The sequence below is a fragment of the Dasypus novemcinctus genome, chromosome 4 (genome assembly GCF_030445035.2).
Source record: "Dasypus novemcinctus isolate mDasNov1 chromosome 4, mDasNov1.1.hap2, whole genome shotgun sequence".
In the NCBI taxonomy this organism is placed as follows: Eukaryota; Metazoa; Chordata; class Mammalia; order Cingulata; family Dasypodidae; genus Dasypus; species Dasypus novemcinctus.
The window spans coordinates 41,867,386-41,889,337 of record NC_080676.1 but is presented as its reverse complement, the minus strand read 5'-3'; the positions used below and the strand labels follow the sequence as shown (position 1 = coordinate 41,889,337).

The 21,952-nt window shown below is 40.7% G+C and overlaps 1 protein-coding gene across 13 annotated transcripts in view; it reads left to right on the top strand.

Annotated features, from left to right (window-relative positions):
- The first annotated feature begins 20,910 nt into the window (after window positions 1–20,910).
- PHC3 (polyhomeotic homolog 3) overlaps window positions 20,911–21,952 on the top strand; it is a 97,593-nt gene continuing 96,551 nt past the window's right edge. For 10 of the 13 annotated variants that reach the window (XR_009185469.2, XR_009185471.2, XR_009185470.2 and 7 more), the window contains exon 1: window positions 20,911–20,983. Coding sequence is in view for 4 of the 13 variants with exons in the window: in XM_071214603.1 (XP_071070704.1) it covers window positions 20,970–20,983 (14 nt within the window). In the remaining 9 variants the exon portion in view is untranslated. Of the gene's footprint in view, window positions 21,049–21,258; window positions 21,285–21,952 lie in introns of those variants that run through there. The other 3 variants (XM_071214605.1, XM_071214604.1, XM_058295256.1) reach the window with 2 other exon arrangements.

The window sequence follows — 21,952 nt, the reverse complement described above, 5'->3', positions numbered from 1 at the left end:
TAGACGGACGCCCTAACCACTGGGCCAAAGTCCGTTTCCCCCATTCTTTTTCTTTAGGAACCATTTCCAAATCTGCTTCTGCTTCCCATGCTGTTAGGTATGCATTCTCAGCACTCTTCTTGTTCTCCTGTACTCCTACTCTGTGTCTTGTTCATATTTTGACTACAGCATATATTGCACTGTATCATAATATTTTGTTTTCTTGCTGGCATGCTCATCAGGTTGGAACTGATTTGTTCATTCTTGTGTACTCTGTACTTAGCACATAGTTGGTGCACAATAATGTCTGTTGACACCAAACAATAGCAGTTAACAACTTTGCTTCATTTTCCTTACCTGTAAACCAAGGATAATAAAAATTCTTTACTTGATAAGAATTTCCTAAGTTTGAACTAAGTAATTCTTAAAATGTAAAGTAGCACAGTACCAGTACAAATGGAAACAGTATACCACAACAATAATTTTTTTTAAAAGGTGAAAGAAGAGGTTTGTTTTTAATGAACCATTACTGGAAGATTCCATTAACTAGAGGAAACAGCATTTTTTAAAAAAATCATAAAGCTCTTCTTTAATGAAAGTCACTGAATAATCAAAGAGGTCTGAAGCAGATCAATATAATTAATTCTTATGCATGTCTTCTTGGTGCCAGGCACTGTGTTCTCTTCCTCTCCAAAAAAATTACAATTCAGATAGGATGTCAGAACATAGACCTATAAGGAGAATTATACCTGCTATGTTCCAGTAAATAAATAATTGCAATAGCATATGAGTACCAACTAGTTGTCTTTGGGAACCAAAAGGAACTTCTTATGTCTGGCAGACTGAAAGGCACAAAGTCAAATTGTAAAATGACATGTATTGAAAGAGCCTCCATGAAAACATAGAAACTTCACTTAGAAATATCATTGTTTAATGATGTTCATACACTAACTACTTGTCACTAACTGTTATCCACCTTAAATATGTTATTACCATCCTATTTGAAAAGGCAAACCTGTTTTGATGATGGCATATTCAAATGAAAGTGTAAATCTTATATAATAAAATCTCCCCACCCCAAGGTAAATGTCAGTAGAAAGAAAGCTAAAGAATAATTTAGGGACTGAGTAACACGGTGAACCCAGAGGCGGTTGAGAATTGTGGTTAAGGGTACAAATGCAAGAGAGTCCTTCTGTTAGCTAGAGCAGATGAACATCACTATTGGCAGGATAATGGGAATATGGAGAAACATGGGAAAACTACAATTGGTGTAACCTATAGACTGTGGTTAACAGCAATACTATAATATTCTTGCATTAATGCCAAGCTATACTGTGTCGATAATGGAGGTGTGTGGAAAAAGTGTGCCAAATGTATGCTATAGACCATGATTGGTGGTAATAGTCTGATGATATTATCTCATAATCTGTAACAAATGTTCCACGAGTGTGTGGAGTTGTATGGGAAATCTACACATCTGTACGATTGTTTTGCAAGTTCACAATAGCTGTAACAAAAATACATTAAAAAAATAGTATGGGTTTGGAGAAAAACACACCAAACGTAAGATAAGGAATATAGTTGGTAGTAATACGTTGACAATGCTCTAGCATAGTTTGTAATAAATGTTTCACAACAATGCAAAGAGTTGATGGAGGGGTGATGTATGAGACCCCTATGTGATATGTATGTTTATTTTGTAAGTTCACAATCTTTACTATACATTTATTGTTTATGTGTGTTCATGTATGAATGATATCTTTTCAATAAAAATTTTAAAAATTAAAAATAATAAATTTTTTTTTAAAAAAGCAAGCAAGAAAGTAAAAAAAAAAAAAAAATCTCCCCACACCATCAATTCACCTACCTCAGCATCAGTGTCTTTCAGTCTTCCAGAAAGTTGTCCCCCAGAGCAGGGTTCATCCTTTCTGGAGTAAACTTTTCTCCTCCATAAGGATGCTAATGCCTCCTCCCTCCCACAGAAGACTAGCTCATTTTTTTTCCACCACCCCTTCTACTTCCCATTGGACTCAAATATTTTCACCTTGAATTTCTACTTACCTTGAGTTAAACCATATCCTATTTTGGGAACAGAGTAATCAGGGGGAAAAGCAAGGATCATAGTCTATGGCGATTTCTGGCTGCTTGGTCTTACATACAATATCCAAAGTCCTCCAGAGATAAAGTGGTCTGTTACTTCACCCGCATATGGTACTTATCACCCAGCTACTTAAGGACGAGATTTTTTTAATGAATTGATAGGGCTTTGTATTCCAGACAATAATAACAAATTATGAAGCAGACTATAATTAAATCCATAGGACTCCAGACACTGAGCCTTTTAAAGCAAAGTTACCATCCTCTATAAGAACAGGAATCTTACTTTTTAAGTTTCTTTTTGGCTCTTAAAACATTGCAAGTATTCAATAAATATTAAATTATCCAGTGGTTATGTTTTTTTTTAAGATTGATTTTATTTATTTATCTCCCCCTCTTGTTTGCACTTGCTGTCTGCTCTTTGTGTCTATTCTCTGTGTGCTCACTGTGTCTGCTTGTCTTCTCTTTAGGAGGCACCAGGAACTGAACCTGGGACTGCCCATGTGGGAGAGAAATGCTCAATCACTTAAGCCACCTCAGCTTCCTGCTTTATTGTGTCTCTCATTATCTTTCCTCTTTCTGTCTCCTTGTTGCATCATCTTGCCATGTCTGCCCATTGCATCAGCTCACTGTCTTGCTCATCTTCTCCAGGAGGCATGGGGTACCGAACCTGGGATCTCCCATGTGGTAGACAGGAGCTCAATCACTTGAACCATATCTGCTTTCCTAAAATCAGTCTTAATGTGACAGGAAATAAGCCATCAAACCCAACAAGAAGTGCAGATTTTTGTTATTTTCTACTTCCCTTGTTAAAGCTGTGAAAACCTAGTTCAGCTTTCTGAGTAGTCTTACTCAAATCAAACACAATTCCAAAGGAAGTAACTGTCATCTTCTCTAACTTGGAATCTTTCAATAGGATCATGGGATGGTAGATGTTTCTAGCTGGAAGTTACTTTAGAAATCTTTTAGGTCAGTCCTCTCAATCTCTAATACTCATATAAATTTGGTGACGATTTGTTAAAATGTGCATTCTGATTCAGTAGGTCTAGGATGGGCCCCCAGCTTCTGCATTTCTGACAAGGTCCAATGTGATGCTGATGTTGCTGCTCCACAGATTACAACTGAGAGAGGAAAAAATCGAGGTCAACTCCATCACTTTTACAAATGAGAAAAGGGAGGTCCAGAGAAGTGAAATGACTTAGTGATTTTATAATTGTTCCAGTGTGGTTTTTTTTTTTTTTCTTCATTCTTTAGCATAATTATCAAACAATATGAATCAAACACGGCTGAGTGATTTCTGGTAGGAAAAAATTCCATAACTTCATAAAATTCTTAGTTCTGTTTTTGTTTGTTTTCCATGATTTAACCACTTGCTAAATTGCAGTCTGGATTGTTATTAAAGGATCATGTTAAGTGACAAATAATTTGTTCTTATCATTATCAATTAACGGGGAAGCAAATGTGGCTCAAGCAATTGAGCTCCTGTCTACCACATGGGAGGTCCCAGGTTTGGTTCCTGGTGCCTCCTAAATAAGATGAGCAAGACAGTGAGCTGATGCAACAAGAGACACAAGGAGGAAAACAATGAGAGACACAACAAAGCAGGGAGCAGAGGTGGTTCTACTGATTAGGGACCTCCCTCCTATATTGGAGGTCCCGTTGGGTTCTCCTTGCCTTCTAAAAAGAAGACCAGCAGACAGCAAATGGACACAGCAAATGCAAACAACAAGGGGGTAGGGAGAAATAAATAAATAAAATAAATATTTTTTAAAAAATCAATTAACAGGCTCATTCTATTCCCATAGACACATGACCGTGTACTTAGTATCATATTATGATATACTATATTCTTTCTCATTCAGCAAACTTTTATTTAATCTAAATATTATACATTAACTCAGTCCCAAAGATTCTGATTTTGTTCAGCAAGGCACTATTCAATATGAGATTGGATTATTCCATTTCCTTCCTCCACCTCATAACTAGAAAGCAAGCTTGAGCTATGAAAAGAAACGTGGGATGTTCCACTCTACTTTTAGACTCAGTAATTTAAAACTACAACTCAGAGCCCCCTTAAAATTTAGTTTGTTACTGGAGAATGCTGCCAATCTCCCCTCCCCAATTTTAATAGAATTTAAAATATTAATATTAAAAGTATCTTTAAAATATATTTACCTCAATACAACAAACAAATACCTGTTTACTTACCAGAATTTTAAATGTTAATGTGTTGTGATTACTTCAGTTATTTTAAGTAAAGTTAAAAAATAAACAAAATATATGTTCTATTAAGCCTCTAGTCTTTCTAATCTTCTAGGAAAGCAAATAGTTCAAAACTAGAACATTTTCAAATGAGAGGAGGTGCTTCTCCTCTAGAGCCTCTCGCACTGAGCAATCTGAGAGTAAGTTGCCTTATTATTCTACAGAATTGGGGAAAACAAAATGCAACCTAGGGCTAATAGCTTCCTATTTTAAAAATCAATTATTTGAATACACAAATAATATTGAGAAAAATCTGTCTCATATCCACTGTATGTAAGGTTCTATGTTTCTTATAATAAAATGTAAAATCCAGTTTCTGCTCCTGAGTCTAGATGGGACAGTTTATTTGGGAAGGTTTATGTCACACATAAATCTGTGGCAAAGCAAATAACAATCCAAAGCATAGAGCAGTACAAAACAAATTGCTAATTTAGGGGAAGAGCAAGTAAGAACTATAGAAAGTCAGAGAAAGGAGTAATTATGTACTACTAGGGTCGAGGAATTTTTTCTACTTTTAAGTCTCTGATAGCAGTTATCTCAGGAGATAAGCCTGGTATGAAACAGAAGCAATTGTCTTTCATCTGGAGAGGCCTTTATTGAAGACAAACTGAAAAAATGCTTTATCAAGGACTAACTGAAAAAAATCCTTTGTTAACTTGTAATAGTCAGAATGTCAGCTTGGGTTGTAATTTTCAGAGAGATCTGGAACCTTCTGGCAATTTTACAAGAGACAGGGCTATTTAGCCGTTTCCGGTCTGCTTTTTCTCAGTGGAAAATGAAACGGCTGATTATCTACAAGACCCATTCCAGTCTAGCACTATAAGTTATAGGACTACTGGAAACTTTCGGTTTGAAAAATTCACTAGACTGTGAACTTTGTGTAAATACTTTCCCAGCATTTGGCAGAATCTAAGACCCTTGGGATTTGTTGGGTCACATTAGGAATCTCCAAATAGTTTTTCATTGATTGGGCATGTTCGTTGGGGGTTTACTATGTCATAGTCCTATGCTAGGCATGAAAGTAAGAGGACAAAAACCTTGCCCTTGAGGAGCTCACAATATTGGACATGTGTCATCATTTATTTCAAAAGCATGGTAAATGTCAAGACAATTCAATGGAGAAAAGAATACTCTTCTTGATAAATGGTACTGGGACAACTGGATATCCACATGCAAAGGGATTAAATTGGATCCCTACCTCAAATCTTATGTAAAAACACAAAATGGATGAAAGACCTATAAGAACTAATATTATATCCTAGAAAAAAACATAGTAGTAAATCTTTGTGACCTTGGATTAAGCAATAGTTTCTTAGATATGACAGTGAAAGCACAAGTAACAAAAGAAAACATAGATAAACCGATTTCTTCAAAATAAAAAATGCTATTGCTTTAAAGGACATTATAAAAAAGAGACACAACCCACAAAATGTGAGAAAACATTTGTAAATCATATATCTGATAAGGGACTAGTGTCAAGAATATATAAATTACTCTTACAATTCAACAATAAGAAGAAAAACTTTACCTTGTGGGCAAATGTTTTGAATGGACATTTCTCCAAGAAAAATAGGCAAAAAGCTAATCAAACATGAAAAGATACTCATTAGTCATTAGGGAAATGCAAACCCAAACCATGAGATAATACCTCATACCCACCAGGCTGGTTATAGTAAAAAGACAGGCGAGTTGGTGAGGATGTAATGAGATTAAAACCCTCATAAATTGCTAGTGGGAATGTAAAATGGTACAGCTGCTTTGGGAAACAGTCTGGCAGTTCCTCATAATGTTAAACATAGAGTTACCATATGACCCAGCAATATCACTCCTTGGTATATATCCAAGAGAAACGAAAACATATGTCCATATAAAAACTTGTACACAAATGCTTAGAGCAGCATTATTCATAATTGCTAAAAAGTGAAAGCAATCCACTTGTCCATCAATTAATGAATGCATAAATAAAATGTGGGATATCCATACAATGGACTATTATTCAACCATAAAAAACGTGAAGTACTGATACAAGCTACTTGATACATACATGAACCTTGAAGACATGTTGAGTGAAATAAGCCAGACATAAAAGGACAAATACTGTATGATTCCATTTCTATCAAATGTCCAGGATAAGCAAAGCTATAGAAACAGAAGACAGATAAGTGATTACCAGGGGCTGGGGGAGAAGGGGAAGGAGAATGGAGAGTGATTGCTAATGAGTATGTGTTTTTTGTTAAGGGAAGTAGTGACAAAAATGTCCTGGCAATAGCCAGTGGTGATAGTTGTACAACTGTGTGAATATACTAAAAAGCACTGTATTGCACACTTTAAATAGGTGAATTGTATGATAGGAGAATTTAAATAAGTGAATTGAATGATATGTGAATTATATCTCAGTATATAAAATACACAGTACTATTAGAGGAGTAAAATGAGTATTATGAGAACAGCTAATCCCATCTGAGAGAGACTATGATGAATAATGTCAGATGAAGACAGTGGGTAGAGAGAATCCACATATGGAAGAGGCTAGAATATATTTTAGAATTTGATTTTAGTTCCAACACTAGTCATGCTAATTACTAGCTGTGTTACCTTTGGACAGGTTACTTAATCTCACCAATCTCAGTATTCTCATCAGCAAAATGGGGGATATTAAAATCTACATTATGGTTTTGCTGTACAAATTCGTTGGGATAATATACATAGAGCATTCAGTAAACATTCAACAGGTGGTAAACTCTCTTTCTCCCCCAACCCCTTCTTCTTGCTGTTTTAGGTGGAATTAATGGAGAGGACAAAGGCAGAACAGTGAAAAGATCTAGCTTGTGCCTAAATGGTGAGAAGTCCAAAGAGGTTGGTGTATAAAGGCATTTGGGAGCAATGGAAAGTGGGAAGGTGTTTTAGAGTTAGAAAATACACTATAAGCCTATGTAGGAGCTTTGGCTTTTGTTCTATAATCTATGGAAGCTGCTGAAGTTTTAAGGAAGAGAGGGATGTAACTATGTTGGTTCTTTAGATGATAACAGTGAGAAGGGAAGCCCAGAATAGACAAAAATGGCAGGTCTGGGATCTTAAGACAGGACGCAGATTCTGAACTTCATTAACTGCAATCTGACTCTCCATCTTCTAGGCACGTAATGCAGCTATTTGCTAATAACGAATTGATAAGAATTATGTGATGACAGATTTTCTGTATTTTAATTGCTTGCTTTAGCAAGTGTTGTGATAAAACCAAACCTTAGGACATTCCAGCAAAAGAAGATACTTATCATTAAGAGAGGTGGAATCCAAAGTCTGAGCACCACGTGGCAAAATCAAGAGACTTGGTTCTAATTTTGACTTTGCCACTGACTGTAACTTCAGGCCAGTTATATAACTTGCTCTGCATTTATTTCCTTTTCAGAGAGCAGATGGCGACAGCTTTAACTAAACTGACTTCAAAATTTTATGAAAATAAGTGTTTCAAAGCTCTTTAAAGTTCATCGATGGAATGTACTTGTTAAACTCAACATTTCATTATATAAATAGGCAGTGAATTATTCTTTTTCCTGAATCAATTTTTAGTGTTCCTTCCACCAACGTTGGCTTTGAACATTTCTATCATTGCAACATCAACATGAATTCTTAGTCTGAAAAATGTCCCTACAGTATATTGCAGTAAGAACTAACTTCTTTTGGGGGAGGGGAGGGTGGAATATGGCCAAAGTGGGATTGCTAAATCATGTCAGTTCTATATTTAACTTTGTAAGGAACTGTAAAACTGTTTTCCACAATAGCTGTACATTTTACATTCCCACCAACAATGAAAGAGTGTTCCTATTTCTCCACATCCTCTCCAACTGTTATTTTTCATTTTTAAAATAATAACCCTTCTAGTGAGTGTAAAATAGTATCTCATTGTGACTTTGATATGAATTTCCCTATTGGCTAATGATATTGAGCATCTTTTCATATGCCTTTTGGTCATTTCTATATCTTCTTTGGAGAAATGTTTATTCAAATCTTTTGCCAATTTTAAAATTGGGTTGTTTTTCTCTTTGTTAAATTGTAGATTTAAAAAAAATCTATTCTGGATATTAAGCCCTTAACAGATGCATGGTTCTTAAATGTATTCTCCCATTCTGTAGGTTGTCTTTTTATTTTCACCATTCTTTGATGCACAAAAGTTTTAACTTTGATGAAGTCCCATTTATCGATTTTTCTTTGGTTGCTCATGCTTTCAGTGTAAAGTTTAAGAAGCCATTGCCTAGGGGAAGTGGATATGGCTCAAGCAACTGGGCTCTTGTCTACTATATAGAAGGTCCAGGATTCTATGCCCAGGGCCTCCTGGTGAAGGCAAGCTGTCCTGTGTGGCAAACTGGCCTATGTGGAGTGCTGCCCCGTGCAGGGGTGCTACCCTGTGCAGGAGTGCTGGACCACGTGGAGAACTGATGCAGCAAGATGACAGAGCAAAAAGAGACACAGACAGGAAGCAGACTTGGCCCAATGGATAGGGTATCCGCCTACCACATGGGAGGTCTGTAGTTCAAACCCTGGACCTCCTTGACCTGTGTGAAGCTGACCCATGCGCAGTGCTGATGCATGCAAGGAGTGCCTTACCATGCAGGGGTGTCCCCTGTGTAGGGGAGCCCCAAGCACAAGGAGTGTGCCCCATAAGGAGAGCTTCCCAGCGCAAAAAGAAAGTGCAGCCTGCCCAAGAAGGGCGCTGCACACACGGAGAGCTCACACAACAAGATGATGCAACAAAAAGAAACACAGATTATTGGTGCCGCTGAGAAGGATAGAAGCGGTCACAGAAGAACACACAGCGAATGGACACAGAAAGCAGACAACTGGGGGTGTGTGTGTGTGGAGAGAAATAAATAAAAATAAATCTTAAAAAAAAAAAAAAAGAAACACAGAGGAGAGACAATAAGAGATGCAGCAGACCAGAGAGCTGAGGTGGCACAAGAGAATGATTGCCTCTCTCCCGCTCTGGAAGGTCCCAGGATTGGTTCCCAGAGCTGCCTAATGAGAAGACAAGCAGACACAGAAGAACACACAGCAAATGGATACAGAGAGCAGACAATGAAGAGGGGGGGAGAAATAAATAAATATATCTTTAAAAAAAGAAAAAAAAGAAGCCATTGCCTAACACATGGTCCTGAAGAGGCTTCCTTATGTTTTCTTATAGGAATTTTATAGTCCTGATTCTTATATTTAGGTCTTTGATCCATTTTGAGTTAATTTTTGTATATGATGGGAGGTAGGGATCCTCCTTCATTCTTTTGCATATAGATAGCTGGTTTGTAGTAAGAACTAACTTTTAAAACATATACATAGTATATTGCAGTTAGAAAACACTTTGACATATATCATCACATTTAAACAAACTGAGTTCTTCCAATAAGCACATCTGGTAAAGATTAATGTTATTCCTGTTTTAGTGATGATGAACCTGATGTTCAGAGAGGATAAGATCACCCAGCTGGAAATGGACAGGACAAGGATTTGACTCAGTTTCTCTTAACTCCAAATTTCAGGTCCTTCACATTATCCCTCATTGAACTAGACAAATATTCACACACACCAAAAATAATCAATTACCTACAAAATATTCCGTATCTGATACAATGAGTAGATTGCTTCTGGGTATGCTATATTGGAACAGAAAAAAAAAAGATTATAGAGCAAATTGTAGAGAATTGATAGAGAATGACAGGGGTGTGTGGGAGTGTTCTGTAAACTGCTTGGTCAGGGAAAGAAAATGTCATTTATGCAAAGAAATAAAGGAAAGCAAAAAACGAGGTTTGCACAATATGGGGAAGAGTTTTCCAAGTGTGTGGGGAAAGGCTCAAAGGTAAGCAAACTTTGGTTTGTTTGAGGAACTGAAAGGAAACCATGCACACTAATATGGAAAAATATACCATTAAGTGAAAATAGTTGCAGAGGAGTATGTGTAGTTGCTGTGGTCTGCTAGGCTAGCCGAGAGCAATATATCAGAAATGGGTTGGCCTTTACAATGGGGATTTATTAGCTTACAAGCTTACAGTTCCAAAGCTGAGAAAAATGTCCGAATCAAGGTATTATTATCAAGTGATGCTTTCTCTCTGAAGACCGGCTACCGGTGACCCTGGACTCCTCTGTCACATGGCCAGGGTCATGGCGGCATTGGCTGGTCTCTCCCTTCTCTTCTGGGTTTCATTGCTTCAGCTTCTTGCTTCCATGGCTTTCTCTATTCTCCCTCTGAATTACCTTCTCTTATAAAGGACTCCAGCAGGAGGATTAAGACCCTTCCTGGGCCATGCCTTAACTGAAGTAACCTAATCAAAATACCCCACTTTCAAAAGGGTTACACCCACAGGAATGGTTTAGCTTGAAAAACATGATTTTCCTCGGGTCCATGTGCTTTCAACCATTCCAGTAGTTCAATACCATTTTTTATTAATATATACATATATATGCTAAAAGTATATCATTACATAGAAAATCTTGACTCATATACAATAAACTGTTAATAATGGTACTTTTCTGTGCATGGAAAGAAGGGACTATAGTGGGCTTTTATTTTCTATTTCATATATATTTCTGCCCTATTTAAATTTTTTTTCACAATTTTGTATTCAGAAAATGCTAAAGATAAATATTAAAAGCAAATTCTGTATCTTTGTATACTTTAACACTTAACTTTCCCCCTAATGTTTCACCCACATTCCTTAACTTTGTTTTCTCCCTATTGTTTCATTGTTCCTCTTGTTTTCCCTTGTATTTTATGTAATTATGAGGTACTTATCTATCATAAAAAGCATATTTTGACTAAGAGTTGATATGAAATGTAATTTTAGTACATTAGGAACATACTGGCAAACTTTTACTAAAACTTATAGGAAGGATTTGTGGTCCTTGACAAAAAACTCTGGACTGAGTAGATAGGAGATCAAGGTTCAATTTCTGCTTGTGCCATGGATTCCTTTCTTGGACTCTGTTTCTTCAGTATGGGTCACATGAAGTCTAAGGCCCCTTCCAGCTTTAATGTTTGTGTTCCTACTATTCAGCATCGGGGGAGATAGAGCACACCTTGTACAGTGCCACCCACAGGCATACACAGGAAGATAAGACCAAATAAGCATGTGATTAATATTCTGATTATTCTAAGAGTAGGTGAGAAATGGCCAGACTAGAGGCTGTGTTTTTGGTTTCAATATTATTTGGTTTTAGTAAAAGTAAATTTTAGCATGTTACTTTTAAGGAAAAGAGAAAGCAAGTTCATAGATTGCATCATTCCAATTTAAAGGATGTACTGAAATTTTATGCCTCATTCATCCAAATATTCAAGTATTCATTCCCTCAACAAGTATTTAAAACTTTTGGGGAGGGGGTAACAGATTTGGCTCAACAGATAGAGCATCCGCCTACCACATGGGAGGTCCAGGGTTCAAACCCAGGGCCTCCTGAGCCGCGTGGTGAGCTGGCCCATGTGCAGTGCTGATGTGTGCAAAGAGTGCTGTGCCACGCAGGGGTGTCCCCCATGTAGGGGAGCCCCACGCACAAGGAGCGTGCCCCATAAGGAGAGCTGCCCCGCATGAAAAAGCACAGCCTGTTCAGGAGTGGCGCTGCACACACGGAGAGCTGACGCAGCAAGATGACACAACAAAAAGAGACACATATTCCCAGTGCCATTGACAAGAATACAAGCGGACACAGAAGAACACACAGCAAATGGACCCAGGGAACAGGCAATTGGGGGGGGCAGGACGGGAAAGGAAGAGAAATAAATTAAAAAAGTAAATCTTAAAAAAAAACGTATGGGGGGAAGCAGATGTGGCTCAAGCAGTTGGGCACCTGCCTCCCCCATGGGATGTCCTGGGTTCAGTTCCCACTGCCTCCTAAAGAAGATGAGCAAGACAAGCGAACTGATGCTATGAAGAGACACAGTGAGGAAACACAATGAAAAAACACAACAAACAGGGAATGGAGGTGGCTCAAGTGATTGGGTGCCTCCCTCCCACATGGGAGATCCTGTGTTTGGTTCCCAGTACCTCCTAAGAAGAAGACAGAGAGCAGACAGTGAATGCAAAACAATGAGGGGGGAAGGGGAAGAAATAAATAAATCAATCTTTAAAAAATTAAAGTGTATTGTTAAAAAAAACCTATGGGGTATTAGGAACACGTAATAGCATTTATTAAGCAAATCTGGATAAAGGAAGATCCTGGATAAAAAGTGAAAAAAGAAAAGGGACTTTCACATGACTTGGATTTTTTTAGACTTTACAACAATCTTGCAAGTTACTTTTGTCCTCTTCTTTTCATTTTATAAAACTAAGACTGGAAACAGTTAATCACTTGGGCATTTTTGTTCATTTTGTAAAGTAGTGTGCCCAGGATTCAAGTCAGGACTCTTTTGTCTCACCACATAGCATCCTATAATAGCATTCATGGTCCAGTTGGGGTTTGGGATTCTGTGTGTGTGTGTGTGTGTGTGTGTGCCAAATTACCTACTCTGAAGGGGCTCACCGCTTGTTGCTCTAAAGGACAGCTGGCAAATAATTTCAGTCAAGGGTGAGATGATAAATATATTAGGCTTGTGGACCATGATAGTCTCTGTCCAACTACTCAGCTCTGTCCTTACAGCATTAAAGCGGCCATGAACAATACATAAATGAATGAACATGGCTGTGTTCCAATAAAGCTTTACTTATGGACATTGAAATGTGAATTTCACATAACTCTCACTTCTTGATATATTATTCTTTTGATTTTTTAGCAACCATTAGAAAATGTAAAATCATTCTTAGCTTGTGGGTATACAAAAACAAGTGGCAGGCTGGATTAGATTGATTTGTGAGCTGTAGTTTGCCAGTCTCTGATCTAGCATTCCAGTCTGGTGCTGTCCAGTAGAACTTTCTGTGATGATAGAAGTGTTCTCTATCTGCACTGTCCAATATAATAGCCAGCAGCCACAAGCAGCTTTAAAGCACTTGTAATGAATGAACTAAATGAAGAAACTAAAAATTTTATCTAGCCCTCCCTTCCATTCCTGTAGCCCTATAATTTCCCTAAGAATTAATGCACAGTTTCTTAAGTAGTTTCCCAGCCTCATTCAAAACATTCTTCACAAAGCTAGGGGGATTTTTGTAAAATCAAATAGGATCCTATGACTTCCCCAAGGCAATGGTCCCTGCAAACTTTAGAGAGAAGTCCCAACTGCTGGTATGCCATTTAATCCCTGCCTAAGGAAATAACAAAAGAAGTAAAATACCTTCCTCTCTTTGACCAGATAAAAGATTATACATTTCTTCAGATAGTCCCTTATCATATATTGTCTCTGCTAGAATTTCACACAGTGGCTTGCCAAATGATGCAGTGTAGAAAACTTGGTTTTGGAGATGGAAAGTGTAAATTAGAATCCCACTTCTGGTAGGGACCACAGGAAGTAAATCACTTTAAGTCTCAGCATGCTTCTGTGCTAAATGGGAATGATGAGAACTTGTTATGAATACCAAATGAGTTTGTGGAAATCCTTTGCACTTAGTAAAGAAATAAAGAAATGTTAACTGTTGTCATAATAAACACTGAATTTTGAAATGTTTCCAAAAAACAATACTGGTCTGATTTTATGTAACATCTTATGTAGCCTGACTTTATAGCCAATCTGTGTGAAGTAACAATATAGGAATAGGTCTTACATGTTCAAGGAAAAGGGGGATAAAAAGGAATAAGTTTGGCCTATTTATTAAAAATACCCCTTTCTACTTATGCATTTTCCATCTTTAGGTTTAAGATTGTGCTTTCTTCACTTTCATTTTCTTAAACAAAATAATTCCTTACCTTATTTGTCTTTTTGGGTCTGGCTTGTTTCACTTAACATAATGTCTTCAAGGTTCATCCATGTTGTGACATTGCATCAGAATTTTGTTCCTTTTTACAGCTGAATAATATTCCATTGCATGTATCACATACATACAAAGTATACCGTATTTTGTTTATCGGTTGATGGATTCTTGGGCTGCTTTCACCTTTCGGATATTGTGAATAATGCTGCTGTAAACATTGGTGTACAACTATCTGTCTGAGTTCCTGCTTTTAATTCTTTGGGTAATGTACCAAAAAGTGGGTTTGCCCGGTCACGTGGTAATTCTATTTCAACTTTCTGAGGAACTATCAAACTGATATCCACAGTAGCTATACTATTTAAAACGTCTCCAGGAGCCAGGGCCAGCCTGGCTGCGCCAAGCTCCTGCTGGGGCCCATGCCCACGAGCAAGGACCTGCCGGGCTGGCTGCTGAGCCACGGCGCCGCGCGAGCAGCTGGACAAGTGCCCACCAAGGTGCTGCTGCAGCTCTAGTCCAGAAGGCCAGGTGTGGCCGTGGCCCTCCTGCATGGACAGGGAGGGAGGAGGGCTCCGGGGAGCTGATGGGCTCCAGGTCAGAGGCCTCAGGTGGATGGCCTTAGAGTCTTGTGGGGCACGCCACGCGCTGGTGGTGTCCCCATCCCTGGCCGTTCCCATGGGTGTCCTGGTCAGAGCAGGTGGTGGAGGGGCAGGTGGGGCTGGTGGCCCCACTGGGATCTCTCTGCCAAGACTGCCCTTGGTTCCTGGCAGTCTGTGCCGGGTGGATGGGCCCAGAGGGGCACCCCCACCCCTCTGCGGCCACATGGCCCCCCAGAACTTCAGACCACATCATGTGAGAGCTTCCTGAAGTTTACCACACCACCACCTTTTTTTTTAAGGCCTTTTAAAATGAAGTATTTTTACTTGACATGAAGTTTAGGTACAACACTTGATTTTAGCAACACTCCATAACTTTTTTTTTTTTAAGATTTATTTATTTCTCTCCCCTTCCCCCCCACCCCGGTCGTCTGTTCTCTGTGTCTATTTGCCGTGTCTTCTTTGTCCGCTTCTGTTGTTGTCAGCAGCACGGGAATCTGTGTTTCTTTTTGTTGCATCATCTTGTTGTGTCAGCTCTCTGTGTGTGCTATGCCATTCCTGGGCAGGCTGCACTTTCTTTTTCACTTGGCAGCTGTCCTTATGGGGCGCATTCCTTGCACATGGGGCTCCCCTATGCGGGGGACACCCCTGCGTGACAGGGCAGTCCTTGCGCGCATCAGCACTGCACATGGGCCAGCTCCACACAGGTCAAGGAGGCCCGGGGTTTGAACCGCGGACCTCCTATGTGCTGGGCAGACGCCCTAACCACTGGGCCAAGTCCGTAACTCTTTTGTCACGTTTCTTCCTCAGGAGAGCTTTTTCCGCATCAGCTTTCCCTGGAAAAGTGTTCTTTGGCCACTTGCTGCCCTGGGGAAGGGGCGCAGGTCCCTTCTGAAAGGGCCGGGTCTCTGCTGGCCTGCAAGACCTCTGGCCTCCTCTTGGCTGGGCAGTTGAGGGCTGCCCTGGGGCTGAGAGCCCTGATGCTGGGCACACGGCACCCATTAAACACACATGGATCCTCAAAAGCAAAGCAAAACAAAACAACAACAACCACAAAAAATAAAGCGCCTCCAGGAACATATAAAGGTTCCAATTTCTCTGCAGCCTCAACAACACATTATTTCATGTTTCTTTAATAGGCGGAACAGTGGTATGAAATGGTGTCTCATTGTGGCCTTAATTTGCATTTTCCTTATTAAGCTCTTATCAGACACATGGTTAGCAATTATTTTCTCCCATTCTGGAGGTTGTCTTTTCACTTTTGTGGTAGTGTTCTTTGGTGAAGAAAATTTTTTATTTTGATGAAGTCCATTTTATCTTTTTTTTTTACTTTTGTTGCATATGCTTTTGGTGTCATAGCCAAGAAATCCAAGGTTATGTATGTTCCCCCTACGTTTTTTCCTAGGGCTTTTATAGTTTTACTTCTTATTTTAGGTCCTTGATCCACGTAGAGTTAATTTTTGTTTATAGTGTAAGGTTGGGCCCAACTTCATTCCATGTTTTTGTCTATATGAAATACCTAGAAGAAGCAAATTTCTAGAGATAGATAATAGATTATAGGTTACTAGAAGCTCAGGGTGAGGAGGAGGGTGGAGGGAGTTATTACTTAATGGGTGTAGAGTTTCCCTTTGAGGTGACGAAAGAGGTAATGAAAGGGAGGCAGACCTGGCCCAGTGGATAGGGCGTCCGTCTACCACATGAGAGGTCCACGGTTCAAACCCCAGGCCTCCCTGACCCGTGTGGAGCTGGCCCATGCGCAGTGCTGATGCGCGCAAGGAGTGCCCTGCCACGCAGGGGTGTCCCCGCGTAGGGGAGCCCCATGCCCAAGGAGTGCGCCCCGTAAGGAGAGCCGCCCAGCGCAAAAGGAAGTGCAGCCTGCCTAAGAATGGCACCGCACACACAGAGAGCTAACACAAGATGATGCAACAAAAAGGAAACACAGATTCCTGGTGCCGCTGATAAGGATAGAAGCGGTCACAGAAGAACACACAGCAAATGGACACAGAGAGCAGACAATGGGCAGGGGGCGGGGGCGGAGGGAAGTGGAGAGAAATAAATAAAAAATAAATCTTAAAAAAAAAGAATGAAAGGTCATGGATCTTGGTGATGGAAGCACCATATTATGAATGTAATTAATACAACTGAATTGTACACTTGAAAGTGGTTAAAATGGGTAATTTTTAGTTGTATACATGTTTCTACAATAAACAATTAAAAACAATTCTCCATTTGAGAATTTCAGATTTACTTAAAGACTGAGGCTACCCCCCTTTTTAAATAAATCAATTGTATTGATACATATTAATAAGGCACAAATCCATAAATTTGGTGTAATCACATGATTATGTATTCATTACTTAGATCATTTTTAGAGCACCTTCAATATTCTAATATTAATAATAAACAAAAAAACAAAACTCATCACCTCTCAATCTCTCTGTGCTTTCCCCTGCCATACATAGCTGCTATTCTTTTTCCTTCTCTCTAGTATGTTTGTTTTTAAATTTTGTAAAACCATCTTATATATGCAATATCACTCACATTCCTGTTTTACATGAGGTTTCATTATCTCATACATTCCCATATTAGTTTTTAGCTTTCCTTCTGGTAGTATACACGACCTTAGTCTTTCCGTTTCAACCACTGTCATACCCATAGTTCTGCTAGTTGTACTCACTATGATGTGCTCTCACCATTTCCATTCATTTCCAAAGATTTACAAACAACGTTTTAACCAATTCTGTACAGACTAACCCTCAGCTTTCCATTCTCTACCATCATTCTATTTTCTGGTGACCTGTATTCTAATTATTACCTCCATCAGTTTACATAATACATTTATTAAATAGTTGATAGTAGTGCAATTATACAGTATCTGTCCTTGTGTGTCTGGCTTGCTTCACTCAACATAACATCCTCCAGGTTCATCCATGTTGTCATATGCTTCACAACTTCATTTCTTCTTACTGATGCATAATAATCCATTTTTTAAAATGATTTATTTTTTATTTATTTCTCTTCCACCCCACCCCCCACCCCGTTGTCTCCTCTCTGTGTCCATTTGCTGTGTGTTCTTCTGTGTTCTCTTGGATTCTTGTCAGCAGCACCTGGAATTTGTGTCTCTTTTAGTTGCATCATCTTGCTGCATCAGCTCTCTGTGTGTGTGGTGCCATTCCTGGGCAGGCTCACTTTCTTCACACGGGGTGGCTCTCCTTACGGGGTGTACTCCTTGCATGTGGGGCTTCTCTACATGAGAGACACCCCTGTGTGGCACGGCACTCCTTGTGCACATCAGCACTGCGCATGGGCCAGCTCCACACTGGTCAGGAGGCCCTGGGTTTGAACCCTGGACCTCCCATGTGGTAGGTGCTCTACTCATTGAGCCAAATCCGCTTCACCATAATAATCCATTGTATCACAATTTGTTTATCCATTCATCAGTTAAGGGACACCTGGGTTGTTTCCAGTTTTTGGCAATTGTGAATAATGTTGCTATGAATATCAGTGTGCAGACGCCTCTTGGAGTCTGCTCACAGTTCTTCTGGGTATATACCTGGTAATGTATTGCCAAATTACCCCTTTTTTAGAAAAAGATATGAAGTCTTATTAAATTTAAATTTCAGGGAAGCAGATGTAGCTCAGTGGTTGAGCGCCTGCTTCCTATGTATGAGGTTCTGGGTTCAATCCCTGGTACCTCCTAAAAAAAAAGAGAGAATAGTATAATTGGTGAGCGGATGTGGCTCAAGCAGTCCCCAGTACTTCCTAAATTCAAAAACAAACAACATGTGGCTCAATTGATAGAGCTTCCACCTACCGGTTTGATCCCTGGGGCCTCCTGGTGAAAAAGAAGAAAAGGAAGAGTACCCACATGGCAAACCAGTGCCTGCATGAGTGCCCGCATGGTGAGCCAGTGCCCTGCGCAAGTGAGTCATGCAAGATGATGACGCATCAAAAGAGAGACAAGGGGTGAGTCAAGGTGAAGCACTGCAGAAACCAGGAAATGCTGTGGCGTAGCTGACAGGGAACCTCTCTCCCCATCAGAAGTCTCCAGGATCGAATCCCAGTGAATCCTAAAGGAGAGAAAATGAGAAGAGAAGACAACACAGACTGCAAAAAGCAGCAGGACTGGAGGGGGGAAGGGGGAAAAAAAAAAGAATAAGACCTCAATTTGTTTAAAAAAACCCCAATAAACAAGCAAACAAATGGAAAAAAAAAAGCAATGCAGGGGAGTTGATGTGGATCAGTGGTTGAGCACTGGCTTCCCACATATGAGGTCCCAGTTTCAGTCCCTGGCACCAGTACCTCAAAAAAAAAAAAAGATTCAGTTTGACTTGTGATTTAGTTTGAATATCCAAAGGAGAATTTGTATTTGTGAATGTGTATGTATGTGTAATAAGTCAAGAAATCTTATTATCTATAAGGTGCAATAGGAGTTATTTTAAACTTAAAAAATAGTTTCAGTAAGATGTGATACTTGAGCACGGAATGACATCATATGAGAAAGTCAAAAAGAAAGGGAAAAATAGTACTATTTTTAAGCATCTACAGGGACTTTTTAAAGGGGACTTTCTCAGTGGGTTTTCCCAGGAGTAGTAGGAAGGGCACTGTTATTAGACAGAAAAATAAGGTAACGAAAACATAGTGATCAGACAAGAAAGGAGACAGTAGGACAATTTAAGCTTACATAGGAAGTGTTCTTTTCCCTCCCCTAGGCAGATTCTGGAACACAGGATTTCCATGAGTAAGTATACTATTCATTAGATCATATCACACTTTAAGATGGATATCAATACTTCATTTCTCAGTTCTTGAAACTGGAGTGACTCCACCTTCTCGAGAAATGTAAAACGAAGAAAGACATCATATATGGTCAGAATGCAATTTTCAATGAAGGGTGGTAAAGATTTATTATTCCTTGAGCTTAAGGTTTCCAAAGCACTTAATGCATCTGTTTTAGAACACTAATTATTTTGCCTACAAACTTCGCTCTAGAAAACTCACTCCACTCTCCAGGTTAGGACTTTTGGAAGACAGTGAGTTGTTTTACTCATCTTTATAGGTTACCTTACCCCACACTGGAGTAGTTGGCATATAGTAAACACACGTGGCACACTGGTGGGCTTTCCTGCTTGGTTCCTATAATATTCAAGTTTGCCATCTCTACATAAGCACTCAGTAAATTCATGTCCAAGGCATGAATGATAGGCCTACAGTTCTAGAGTAATCAGGATGATTCCTTCACCACCTGTGCTGCCAGCAGCTACACTGTGCAGTAGGCTGTGGGAAAACAGGCTCTCACACAATGGGAACTTCCAGCAAATGAAACTTTATTACTTACACAGTACGAAGGGTACAAAAGAGCAATGTAAGAGATTACAGTGTGGTTCGTCCTGGGTGGGGAGGGTTAGTGGGTGGGAGCTCCGCACCCCCACTTTGCATTGTTGAAGAGAGACTGTACCGTTCAAGCTGAGGGATATTTATTCACCCCAGGGGGAGGGAGCCTTGCCTCTGAGAGTTTCCTGCCCTGATAAGCATCTGGAGCCGCTGGTTCCTGGCTTCCAGGTTTAAGGTTTGGTGAGTCTTTTCATTAGACCTATCTGCTTGCCTAGGTTGTGGAACGAAACAGACTGGAAAACTGGCACACAATAGAAAAGGGGGAAAGGGGCGCAGATACGGATAAGAGGCCAGGGCTGGGAGATGGCCGCTATTGTCTGTGACTTCCCCAGGGTCACCTTACTTCCTTACTGGCATCTGGACCACCACCTTCTGAAGCTTGAGAGAGGCGCTGCTGGTTTAGGGCCCCAAACTCCAATATGCCCCAAGTATCTAGCCCAGCAGTCACCAAAACTGTTCGTTTTTCTCTCAAACCTCAGCATCCAATCCTCCTGGACCGCACTCTTAGCACTTGGCAGAGACTTTGGTGTATTTCAGATGTTCTTTGAAATTTTAATTAAACAGTCTAAGCAGAACTTTTAATATCTTGGTTACAGACCCCTTCCCCAGAGGAAGAAGGTCTCGGACAGGCGAAATACACAGAGAAGAGAAACTGGTATTTAAACTGAAGAAACCTAGCCGCTAATCAAAGTGAAGAAGGCCTCGAGTGGAAGGGCGGCTTGGGAAAAAGACCTCACGTGACCTCGGGGCCCAGACTGAGTCGACCCGCCCCTCCGCTCGCGGCCAAGGGGGCGCATGCGCAGCCCGTGTTAGTGATGGAGGAGAGAAGATGGCGGAAGCGGAGTGAGTGACTTGCTGGTGACTGATGTCGTAACCCGGGGGCGAGTGGCGGCCCCCACACGTCCCTGGTGGGGAGAGTTCAGGGTCGTTCGTCGGCATTTCGGGGAAAGGAAGTCCCAAGAGCGTCCTTATCAGGGAGGAGCCGTCTTGGCCCGTGGGGTGGGGGGCGGGGCAGAGCGAGCCGCAAGGGTCCAGTTAGCCTCTTGGCGCGAGCGCCCACCGTTGGTCTCCAATCCGTAGTGTCTGGTGCGCAGTGTCACCTTTGGGACCCGGGCCGTTGGGGTGTTCCGGGAGATGAGTCCAGGTGGGCGGCTCAGGCGCTGTCATCACTGCAAGTGGGCCCCGTGGGCAGCGTTGTTACGGTGCCGAGACCCGGGGCTCGCAGAGGCTGGGCAGGGCAGGGCGGGCACTCCCAGGCCTGCTTCGCGCGCTCTTTCCCGCGCCGGCGCCACACCACTTCTCCCCAGCCGCAGAAACCGCGTAGTGAGGCTGCCCACTGCCTTGCTTCTGGTGGTGTGGAGGAGGTGTGCCAGCGCGGGTATTAGAGCGGCGTGGGCTACAGGGTGTCTGGTGAAACTGAAAACACCCCGAAAGGAAAGCTCTGTCCTTCGGGTCTTCGACTGTAGCGTTGATGCCTCCTAGAGAGACACAATCTTGTGTGGCAGTGTGATGGTATGCTTAGTTAACAGACTCTAGAACTTACTGTTTCCCGGGTAGGCCTCTTGTGCACCAGAACTACTGGTTGTATTTTCCAGGTATGCATAGAAGGTGGAGTTACCAAAATTGTTCTTTTGTGCCGGGCCTCCAAGTGTAATGTGATGGTTTGATCAGTTCCGCTTCCTGGTGTTTATTTAGACTTCTCTCTGGAATTTGGTTTCTTTGTAACCATTTTTGGTTAGTAGGGAGGTTTGGGTTTGGGGGCATGGTTGAGCAGATTAGCGCTCTAAAACGACCCCAGATTAAGCTGGCTTG